This window comes from Sceloporus occidentalis, unplaced genomic scaffold (assembly GCF_023333645.1).
Source record: "Sceloporus occidentalis isolate IW3139 unplaced genomic scaffold, rSceOcc1.0.p SCAF_8, whole genome shotgun sequence".
NCBI classification, from domain to species: domain Eukaryota; kingdom Metazoa; phylum Chordata; class Lepidosauria; order Squamata; family Phrynosomatidae; genus Sceloporus; species Sceloporus occidentalis.
Genome location: NW_028316988.1, coordinates 7,777,357 through 7,789,441, shown reverse-complemented (window position 1 = coordinate 7,789,441; position 12,085 = coordinate 7,777,357). Strand labels below are relative to the sequence as shown.

General features: G+C 46.6%; 1 protein-coding gene across 3 annotated transcripts in view; it reads left to right on the top strand.

Annotated features, from left to right (window-relative positions):
• The window catches only part of LOC149307759 (ephrin type-B receptor 2), a 102,666-nt gene that overhangs the window by 84,301 nt on the left and 6,280 nt on the right, over positions 1-12,085 (top strand). Inside the window, exons 7-13 of one of the 3 annotated variants that reach the window (XM_089534394.1) lie at positions 855-1,017; positions 2,845-2,953; positions 3,834-3,898; positions 6,238-6,360; positions 7,148-7,395; positions 8,359-8,574; positions 10,367-10,516. In XM_089534394.1, coding sequence (XP_089390520.1) covers positions 855-1,017; positions 2,845-2,953; positions 3,834-3,898; positions 6,238-6,360; positions 7,148-7,395; positions 8,359-8,574; positions 10,367-10,516 — 1,074 coding nt within the window. Of the gene's footprint in view, positions 1-854; positions 1,018-2,844; positions 2,954-3,791; positions 3,899-6,237; positions 6,361-7,147; positions 7,396-8,358; positions 8,575-10,366; positions 10,517-12,085 lie in introns of all 3 variants that reach the window. The other 2 variants (XM_089534393.1, XM_089534392.1) reach the window with 2 other exon arrangements.

Below are 12,085 nucleotides of genomic sequence, written 5' to 3'. Positions count from 1 at the left end.
GAAGCCGGGGGGGAAGGGAGTCCACCATTTGTGCCGATAAATAGGTCCTGACCTATATTGCATGAACCGGAGCCCTGGCGCTGCCCTCTTTCGCCTCCTTTGCAGAGCAAACCAAGAGCTAGAAAGCATGGCTAGGGAAAAATTAATCCACCTGGTGTCCTGGGCACTTTCTCATTTAATAGAAAATGCAGCTCAATGCAATAATAATAATATTCATATGCTAGAGAGGGCATTTTTTTAAAGCCAAAAGTCCCACACATCCCAACATTTCAGGGATGCCCGTGTGTCCGCGCAACATGGGAGTGCGGCCAAAATGGCAAAAAGTTATCAATGAGGAAGACGATGCAAGCTAGGAAATGTTGTAGCAGTTTGCTTTTGCCGGAGCCTCCTGAGAAGGGCAGGAATCTGCCCCCTCCTCATTTCTCCCATCTCCTCAGTTAATAGCATGCAAACTATTTTTGCATTGAGAAATCACTAAAGTAAGCTGGAATGGGAGAAGAAGAAAATAAAACTGGGATATTGTATAAGTCGCTAAAGAAAGTGGGATGACGGAGGATTAATCAGGACTGTCCCTGGCAAAGCATGACAGTTGGAGTGTGTGAAATCCCACAATCTCCCAGCTAATATTCGCCGACACTCAAACCCCTGAAAGATCTTGGTTCCCCATGATGCTTCTGACTAGGACAAAATGCATCTTTACTGACTACTGGAAGGGCGCAGGGATCATGGGTAAAAATTGGCAAGCGCATGCAGCAGAGTTGTCTATGCCTGACTTGGAACATGTATTCTGAGAACTTCCAGTGCCTAGAGAATGCATTCTTTGATTGCTCACTTTCCATCTCTTTGCCTGACAGGATCTGAGCGAATTCAATGCCACCGCTGTCAAGAGTCCCACCAACACTGTGGCAGTGCAGGGCCTCAAAGCTGGCACCATTTATGTCTTCCAAGTGCGAGCGCGCACGGTGGCTGGCTATGGACGCTTCAGCGGCAAGATGTACTTCCAGACCATGACTGAAGGTGAGAAGAACGTGGGCTATTTATATTTGGACGAATTACGAATGGAACATCTGAAGATGGCAGTGCATACGTTAGTCACCTCAAGGCTGGACTTCTGCAATGTGCTGGGCATTGAGTGACTTCTATCCCAAGTTTGGAAACGTCCGTTTGTTCAGCACATGGCAGCAAGATTGTTTCCTGGTACATCTAGGAGTGATCATATCACACGAGTATTAAAATAACTCCACTGGCTGGCAATTAGTGGTTCCCAACCTTTGTTGAGTTGCAACCCCCTTGCAACCGGAAGTCCAGCGCCTTCTTCCAACCGGCGGCCTCCCTGATTGGTTGGGAGGCCAGGAAGGGACGAGACTTCCGGCTGCCTACAAGGCCCAGCAGCCTTTGAGGTCAGATGTCCCGCCCCTTCCCAGCCTGCCAACCAATCAGGGAGGCCGCCGGCTGGAAGAAGAAACGGCACTTCTGGCCGCAAAGGCCACTGAAAGCCCTGTGTGATTGCAGCAATGGTGGCAGGTCAAAGGATGCCTGGCCACCCTGGAGGAGGAGGGAGGAGGAGGGGGGCGAGCCTCAACCTGGTGACCCCCGAGAAAGGGTCGTTCAACCCGCCAAAGAGGTCCCGACCTACAGGTTGGGAACCTCTGTTCTACGCAGTTTACAATCTGTAAGCGAATTGCCCCCAACAAGCTGGGTACTCATTTTACCAACCTACGAAAGGATGCAAGGCTGAGTCAACCTTGGAACCCTATAGGGATCATACTCACAACCTTGTGGCTGCAGTACTGACATTTAATGACTGTGCCACCAGGGCTCCTTTACAAATTACAAAGTATTGGTCATTACCTTTAAATCTTTACATGGTTTTGGGTTCACGTTATCTGCCAGATCACGTTCTCCCATATAACCCACCCCGTCCACTCAGGTCCTCCGAGGGAGATCTACTTCAGTCTGCCCAAGTTAAACTGACCGTTACTCAGAGGAGATATTCCTCAGCCACCCTCAGATTGTGGAACGGCCTGCCGAAAGAGATTTGTCAGCTGGAGACACCGTCTTTCTTTAAAACATTAGTAAAGACTACTCTATTCCTGCAGGTTGATCCAGATTATTTTTAAATTAGGAATTTTAAATAATGCATTGATTGATTTTGATATCTATCGGTTTTATTTGCTCTTTCAATTGATGCACATTGCAGAGGTCCAGCCTTGAGGTTACTAGGATGAGAACTACCATGTTATTTGCTGTTCCCTGCCTTGATCCATAGTGAGAGGCGAGTAAGAAACCGTTGTTGTTACGTGGGCCCATGACATTCACAAGGGTAAGGGCTATGGAACCCCTATGAAAGTGGGAAAATTGCAGTGGTCCCCAAACGTGGGTCCTCCAGATGTTGTGAACTTCACTTCCCAGATGTCCCAGCCACTTTGGGCAACAATCAGGAATTCTGGGAACTGTGGTCCAAAACATCTCAAGAAACAAAGTTTGGGAATCACCCAACCACCTGAGTGACCACCTCTTTAGGAAGCTTTAGGTCCTTCTATGGTCAGCGTCTGCCAGAAGTTGATCATATACTTGCACTAGAAGACCTACAAATGCCTAGAGAACTGTTCTCTCTAGGAATCTCTAGGTCCTCCAGTGCAACTTCTGGTGGATGTTTACCACTGAGTCTTGCGGGAGGACCTAGAGATTCCTAGAGAGAATAGATTAATCAAATCCATGAATAATCAAATCTGCAAATGCTGCAAATGTGGAGGGATGACTGTATTTTGCTCCTGCCTATCAGTCCCTCCCTTGGTTTGGCCAAGGTGTTAAACATTCTTACTCTTTTGCATGCCCTTCCAGCCGAGTATCAGACCAGCATCCAGGAGAAGCTTCCCCTCATCATTGGCTCCTCGGCAGCAGGGCTAGTCTTCCTCATTGCCCTGGTGGTCATCGTCCTTGTATGCAACAGGTAAGAAGGCTACCTTGCTGCCCCTGGGTGATTCGGTTTAGGAGTTGGGGAGGTGGAAATTAGTGGTTCTGGATAAGACAACACAGAAGGAGAGGGTCCCAAAGACCACAAGAAGAAGGAAAAGCACCAACCCATTATTGAAAAGCATATGAGAAGTCACAAATAGAATCAAACCAAGGCAAGTCCTCAAGAAGTATGTTGTTGCAAAAGTAGTACAATACTGTATATAAGCAAAGAAATGCTTAAATGTGGTATCTTCACATCCAGAAAACCTATCCAGGAGTGGCCATGTTTTGCCTGATGTAGAAGCCAGTGGAGCTTCAAAAGCTTACAACATACATTTTATGCATTTTGGTTGGCTCAAACTGGGATTATACAGCAGAGAAAGTAGGATGACAGGGGATTAATTGGGACTATCACTGCTGAATTGGGAAGGTTGCAAGGTATGCAGGGGCACCTGGAAAAGGGTGGTGCACATAAACACACCATCTGCACACGTTGCTGTGGTGTGCCTTTAAGTCATGTCCAACTTATGTTGACCCTAAGGAGAACCAATCATGGTGCATATTTGCATATGCTCAAGATATAGGCTCTGACACGTGACATGGTATTCCATGCTGCGAGGCATGAAATGGATGGTGCATGAAGCCAATATGGAACCGGAATTATATTCTCAGAAATGTGTGCGCGCACATGCATGCACCCTTATGATGGGCAGGGAGAAGGACTTGATGGGGCAAATGGAGAAAGGGGCTCTATAAGGTAGAAGGGGATAGGAAGATATGCTGGTGTTTCTGGCTGATTGCTGAAGACCAGCCTTACCCCCCTGCTTTGCTAGTCCATCTGCCTCCCGCTCAGCACGATGCTCTCCTTCCAGAAGACGAGGATTTGAGCGCACAGACTCCGAGTACACCGACAAGCTCCAGCATTACACCAGCGGCCACAGTATGTACTACTCCAGTGGGTATGGAGAACTGGGGGGCGGCGGGGGAGAGGGATGGGGAAGTGTAACAATCTCTGATCTCTTGCTCCTTCGATGTCGAACCTTTGCTTCCCACATCGCCTTAGAACCGGAAGTCCTCTGGACAAACAAATAGATAGAGAGGTAGATTCCGGCCTCCTCTGCAATGCGGAATTAATGCAGTTTGACACCTCTTCAACTGCCATGGTTCCATACTATAGAATCCTGTTATTTGTAGCTTTGTGAGATGTTCCACCTTCTCTCTCAGAGAGCTCTGGTGCCACAACTACAAATCCCAGGATTTTATGGCATGGAACCATGGCAGTTAAAGCGGGGTCAAACTGCATTAATTCTGCAGTGTGGAAGCATGGAAAAATTCATTCTTTAGGACCACAACTACCAGAGTCCTCTGACTAAAGATTCTGTGAGTTGGAATTCAAAAAATAATTTTTCCACACTAAGGATCTGAATGGTAACACAAAGCACTCCCAACATTGTACTCTTGGAATCAGGAAAGTGTAAGGTAAGCAGGGGCCCATTCACACTATAGGGATTATAGCGCTGTTATTCCACTTTAATTGCCATGGTTCCATCCTATGGAGTCCTGGGAACAGTCTCCCGAAACGTCAAATCCCAGAATTCCATAGGATGAAATCATGGCATCAAAATATATAACAGAGCTATACTTCTTTAGCGTAAATGGATCCCAGTAGTGTTTTGCATGTGTGTATAGAAAGCCCCAAAACTACATTAAGTCGCAGGGCTCAGAACCAGATTTTTCAGCTCTTTAATTCTAATTTTTTGTCTTCTGCACTAGGCTCTAGTTGGTGGATTTAGGGCTTGTAGTAGAATACAGAGCAGATCTTGCAAGGTTGTCTTCACTACAGCTCTCCACATCAATCTGTCTCCTTAGCTGTTCGCACAGAATTATCTCCTTTTCCCCAGTTTGAGTCAAAGAAGCACCAAGTAATGTTTCCCATATCAGTGGGATGATAAATCCGCTCTTGGTTTTATTCCCAATTTCAAGGGAGATACCTAGAGGCTGTACCTAGGTTGGGTACATGGTCCATCACCTTGGATAGCTTCATTGTAATGCAAACATGAACCCAGAGTGGAATCACCTCCTCACTGACATGGTTCCAAAAAAGCAACCTTGGATCAGAAGGAGCCATAGATAGATGTTTAGTGAGATCTAGGCAAAGAGTCAAGATCCCAAGGCACAGGTCCTTCACCCAAGACCATCTTCTGAACTGGAGGACCAAGCTCTGAGGCCATGCCTTTTATATGGTCTACCAGGCTGAGATTAGTCCATAGAGATCAGCTGACTGAGGCCATTCTTTTTATATGGTCTACTTGGTTTTGATTGGCTCACAGTGGTCCATTTACAGAATGCTCAGGTAGGCTGATTCTGGAGCTTAGAGGCCATGGTTGAAGCTTGGAGCTAAGAACAAGCCAAACATGCTGTTGAATCTTGGACCTTCTAGGACTTGTGAAAATGCATCCACTTTTAATAGCACTGACCCCTTCTATTTGGAGAATGTTTAAATAGGAAAGCAGATTGCTACACCCCAAAGAATCAGAAGACCTTTCTCGAATGACTCCCTGTGCCCCCTTGCAGTTGTGTGCCTTCAAGCCATTTCTGACATATGGTGACCCTAAGGCATATAATGGGGTTTTCTTGGCAAACGTTGTTCAGTTGTTCCCTGAAGATGCCAGCCACAGATGCTGGCGAAACGTCAGGAAGAAACTCTTCTAGAGCATGGCCACAGAGCCCAAAAAACCCCCACAAAAAACTATGTTCAGAGGAAAATTGCAAAAATGGAAATCCGCAGATATTTAAGCCCTATTGGATTGAATTGCAGCGCACACCCATGGGCACTTATGGGTGTGCGCCATGGTCACATGCCCCATTTCATGTGCATCCATTTGCCGCTCGTGATTAAGCGAAGGACACAGATTCAAATTCTGCACAAACAGAGGGACAACTGTATTTATGAGTGGAAGATGCTGCCTCAGAGAGTGCTGGAGTCTCCTTCTTTGGCAGTGTCCAAACAGAGGCTACTTCCCAGCCAAGTAGACCATATAAAAAGAATGGCCTCAGTCAGCTGATCTCTATGGACTAATCCCAGCCCAGTAGGCCATATAAAAGGGAAGTGCTTTGACTATGTCTTCCTGCAGGGCAGAATGGAGTTGGATCGGATGGCCCTTGGGGTCCCATCCAACTCTATGGTTCTATGATTCTATTTGGAGTAATGGGGAGGTGCCAGTGTGCTGAGCAAATGTAATGAATAATGCCAACCTGCCTTTCCCCATCTCTGAGCAGTGACGCCTGGCATGAAGATTTATATTGATCCTTTCACCTACGAGGATCCCAATGAAGCCGTCAGGGAATTTGCAAAGGAGATTGACATCTCGTGTGTCAAAATTGAGCAGGTGATTGGTGCAGGTAAGTCTTGCCCTGCTATCTCACCACTGTAGTCCACCCTGCCACCGAGATAAAGTGGAGTCTAGTTGTCTGTCGATGCAAATGTGTGCTTGAGAACAAACCAGGCAGGTCAGATTGAGGTGCCCAGGGTCAGTCACAAGGCTGGGCACCTCAGAGCAAGTGACTATTGGTAGTGGCACCCGTCCCACGTGGCACAACGGCTTGCATTGTAAACAACTGGAAGATCTAGAACAAACAGAATATTTTTAGTCTGCAAAGAGGAGTATAGCAGGTTTTATGAAGCAGAGGCTGATGTTGTCCAGTCTGTTTACATCAGAGTCAGGGTTTGGCACATGCAACATTTAAACCCTGTGCCACTTGGGCGGTGGTGGTTTATTTGGCCCATACCAACAGAACCCAAATCTCTCTATCTCTTTCTTTTGCTGCCCCCCAGTAATATGATTCTTTAGCTCATCATCAGCTCCCTTTTTTTATGTCCTGGAATCAGGGTATTTTGCAGGAAAGTGGCAGTCATCACATGAAATGGCAGCCACCCATGTAAACCTCTGTCCTCCCCGCCCCAGAATGTCCCGAAATAAATTTAAATCTAAGGCATCATCAGGACTGGAAGGATTGCAAGTGACGGCAAAGTGAACTGCCCATGAATTGCACACTCACCCTTGAAAATCATGCTCCCATGCCCACGAACAAAAATATTTTTGGACTGTGATCATTTTTTTGGTGGCCTGTGAATGAAGCTGTGAGTTTGGCCTGATCTCTGTTTTCCATATTGTCTTCTCCACTGCAGGAGAGTTTGGTGAGGTATGTAGCGGCCACCTGAAGCTTCCAGGCAAGAGAGAGAGCTTTGTGGCCATCAAGACGCTGAAGTCAGGATACACGGAGAAGCAGCGGCGGGACTTCCTGAGCGAAGCCAGCATCATGGGCCAGTTTGACCACCCCAACGTCATCCACCTGGAAGGAGTTGTCACCAAGAGCACCCCCGTCATGATTGTGACGGAATTCATGGAGAACGGTTCCCTGGACTCCTTCCTGCGGGTAGGCCACCAAAAAGTGGGCAGGAAAGAGGGTTAAGAGAGAGAGAAATGGTTCACACTTGCAGCTTCCTTTGCTCTGAGTAGCCCTCTCTGAGATGTGCAAAGCAGCTCACACAATTTTATTTTACATTGTACAAATTTTGTGCATTGGCGACTCCCTTCAGATTTGACTTAGGGTTCTGTATGTGGAGCTGCCCAAGGATGGTGAGCTATCAGAACTGAAGCTTGGGATCTCTCCTGGGAAGTAAAATGTCCTCTGGTCCCATGCAGCCATACTGGTCACAGGGTCCTCCTGGACAGAAAGGGATACAAAAAGCTTCCTGTTTGGGGTGAGAACCAGATTTGTTTCAGATTTACTCCTGTGTTACTCATCTCTGATTCTTCCAGCATGATCCTTTAGTCGGCCCCTTGGCATTGGGTCCTTCAAATCACAGCTCCCACCTGACAGCTAGAGTTCAGTCTTAACATGTGTTTGTACATACATTAACAGAAAACAGACTATCACCTTATCTGCATGCACCAGGATACTCCAAGGGCAGCCTGGGGTATTCTGTAGTCAAAAGGAGCTTCTTTTGTTGGAACAGAACACCTTGGGTTAAAATATGTGACCTTGTTTTGTGGCTATCAGACCCACCTCTGATCCCCATAGAAGTCAGGCTTTGTCTTCGAGTTCTTGTGGCAGTATCTTGTCTTCCAGCCTCACTGGTTTCCTTTCCACGAAACCAATACTTTATAACTAGGTACAGACATTGCAATAGGCATTTTGTTATCAGCCAGCCTTCATTTCAGCCATTTTGTGAAAAGCTCCAAAGGTGCCAGCCGGTCCCGAAAGGTTAGAGAACCCTGGCCTAGGGAAATGAATGTATGGAATGTTTGTCCTTCCTTGAAAGCACTGTGTGGCTCTATTTTTCATGCCTACTATGGATCTTAGAAATTTACTGTGATCTTTCATTTCTCTCCTTAGCAAAATGATGGGCAATTCACCGTGATCCAGCTAGTGGGCATGCTGCGAGGCATTGCCGCCGGCATGAAGTACCTTGCCGATATGAACTATGTCCACCGTGATCTGGCTGCACGCAACATCCTTGTCAACAGCAATTTGGTCTGCAAGGTCTCCGACTTCGGCCTCTCCCGGTTCCTGGAAGATGACACTTCAGACCCAACTTACACTAGTGCCCTGGTAAGAGGATGCCAAGAAAGCCTATGGGATAAATACTGGCAGTCCAACAGTTTCAGGGTTTCCAAGGGGTTGTTGGTCATTTGAAGAGCAACAGAGGCATCTAGGAATGGATACATAGGTCCTCACTTAGAATATTGTGTCCAGTTCTAGTCACCACAATTCAAGAGGGATATAGATAAACTGGAATATGTTTTTAACTTTTATTTTGTGAGATCCTACATTTTTCTTGACTGCCCTACATTTTGTGGTGCCTTCTCCTTCTTTGTGGTTGTGACATCTGGTCAGCCTGCCTGAAGACGTTCTCTTCAAGAGAGCTAGATCACAGGGGTCTAGGTGCACTTTATCTAGGTCACCCTTCTCCAAGAATCTGTCTTCCTTTTTTTCTTCCATCCTTCCTTTCTTTGCAGAAAACTGACATCCTCGTACGATGCAAGTGATGCATCCAAAATGCACTTGGTTTCTTAATGTAGACTTGCCACAACAATGTTAACTATTTATAACACTTCCTCCATGATAAGCAATGAGCTCACTGATGCATGGTCGATGCTGCCAGTGAAGCCCCCGATGTCAGCATGGGGTTGCTTTCCTCCTCCAGTTACTCCATCATTTAAGTGTTGTGGCAGATATAGGGAGGGCAAGAAGTGGGTCAATGCAGTGCCACCCAGCAACCTAACTGGGGCTGGCCTCTTCTTTAAGACCATTAAAATGTGCTGCCCACTGGCACCACCACCACCATGGGTCACATTGCTCAGAGGTCAGAACAAGGAGTCCAGCCTTGATCTCTGACTTCAGAGAGAGTGACACATGGCAGCAGCAGATGCTCTGGGTGGCACACTGAAGCACATTTTAAACAGATGCCCAGAGTTGGAATGGAGGGCTTTGGATTTTTTAGGAAGATCCAGACCAAAAGGTGAGTGTTTTTACTCCATTTTTAGAGGGGTATACCCCAGATTTGGTGCAGAACAAGTTGGGCCATATTCATATTGTTCATGCAAGCTTGGGGATTGGTCCCTGTGCCATCTGAACTCCATGCCAAGAGGATGACGGGAAGCCATTTTATGTGGCCACATTGACATCCCATGAAAGGTCCAGGAGCCAGCTCCGGTTTTCAGTCTGGAAATGCTAACTATAAATCAGGAATTACAGACTGTAAATGTGCTGAACTCACTAAAGTTTCCAAACTTGGGACAGAAGTAGCCCAATGCGCAGCACATTGAAGAAGTCCAGCCTTGAGGTCACCAGCACATGCACTGCCATCTTCAGATCCTCCACTTGTATTGAGCCTGTAAATCCCAGGACCTTCCAGGACCATCCATTCAAAATGGGTGAACAACTCCCAGTCAGAGTGGGAGGGAGGGGGTTGTGGCCACACACCTCACACCTCAACACACCTCACGATTTGTGGCCAGCATACAGACGGCATGGCTGGCAAGCATGACCATGGCAAGTGGTAGAACCAGTCTACACAGCCCCATTCATGTTTTATCTTTCTATCAATGTATTTATCCCCTGCCTTTCCCCCCAAACTTAAACTCAAGGCAAGATGCACAAGCAGAGATGCAATGAAACATGCAAAACAAAGAGAGGTGAAATTTAAAACACAAAATGTATTGTGCGCAAGAGGTCCCATCTGAATGCCCTCAAATATGGAGGTTCGCTAGGATAGTTAACCTTGAGGTCTTTGGATAGCAGTGGAGGCATCGTGCCACCTTTGGCAACAGGCAAGGCTAGCAACAGCTCATTTGGCCACTGACCATCCTTCCTATCTGTTTCTGTCTCCTGTTTCCTACAGGGTGGAAAGATCCCCATCCGTTGGACAGCCCCGGAAGCCATCCAGTATCGGAAGTTCACTTCTGCCAGCGACGTGTGGAGCTATGGTATAGTCATGTGGGAGGTCATGTCCTATGGGGAGCGACCATACTGGGACATGACCAATCAAGATGTAAGTCATGGCCAGGCTTGTGGCTTTGGGACATGTATTTCTGAGTGTGCCACCACACTGTCCTTAGTGTGTTTTAGCATAAAAAGACATATGGTTATCCAGGGAGTGCATCGGATGAAGTGGACTATGTCAATGAAGCTTATGCTAGAAACGTAGAGGCACAGGACCCCCATAAAGTAGAAAAAGACACAATTTTTGTTAAAGATTTTTTTTAACCTGAGAAAATACCTCTCTAGGAATCTCTAGGTCCTCCAGAAAAACTCTATGGTCAAAATCTGCCCAAAGTTGATGATAGAATTGTGTTGGAAGACCTACAAATGCCTGAAGAAGTGTTCTATCTAGGACTCCCAAGGTCCTCTAGCATGACTGCTGGTGGACATTGACTAACATAACACAAAACACACTATGGACCTTATCACACGAGGCATTTACAGCCCTGGAATCATGGCCCAAATTCAGAAGTGCGGAGATGAGATTGCCAGTCATGCTTCTGGAGCATCACAGGAGCACATCCCAGTCTTCTTCCATCGACAAATCGTTCGCGGAGCAGCCATTTCAGTAATAATGGGATCTTCCGTTATTACAAAAGTGGCTGCTCCACGAACAATTGGTCGACAGAAGAACAGCGAAATGCTTCAGTGACGTTTGAGAAGCGTAACCAGCAATCCCACCTCTGCGCTTCTGAAGCGTTTGGGCCATGATTCTAGCATGGTGCCTTGTGTGATAAGGTCCATAGTGTGTTTTGTAAGTGCCTCGTGTGAGAAGGGCCCTAGCGCAGAATATTGGTGATGGCTTCTACATGCATTAAATAAGTACAGAAAGGTGTAAAATGGAGCAGAGAGATAGGCTATCCGAAGAAAGATGAGCAGACATAGAAGGACAGGACACTAGACAGGAGATTGCTGTTATTATTATTGCTACAACTATCACTACTACTACTACTATATTTTTTCATATCCCACTTTTGCCACAAAATTGGCGCACAAAACAGCTTACAAATTAAAAACAAACAATACAATACAATTAAACATGTGCATTAAAATAGAATGAAAGATGGTCACAAAGCAGGAAAAACAAGCCAACTGGACAACTTTGCACCCGCCTCTGCCCATCCTAATATAAATTGCACCCGCCTCTCTGTCCATGACAATTGAGGCAGTTTACATGGGCATATAAACCCATGTTCCCCAAATCCCACCCTCCCCTAAAAAGTCAATTAAACAATTAATAATTTAAAATCATATGTTAAAATGATATCCTGTGCCGCTTGGGCTGGACTCATTCGCAGCCCTAATGTCTTCCTTTGTGCAAAGATATTAATTAACTGTGTTAACCGGCTGGATCCTCCATTATAACCAAGCACTGCTTGCATGCCCAGGAGCTTACCAACGGACAGCTGGCCTGCCTGCTTCTCCTGAGCTGGAATTGCCAGTTACGCACCTGCAAGGCCTTTTCTGCCCTCTCCGCTGCAATGGCCTGGGGAAGTCCTTCCCTTTGCAACCAGCGCAAATGGTCTGTCAAGGATGTGAATGGCTCTCTCCTCTACTGATGTTCACAGCCGGGGCCACG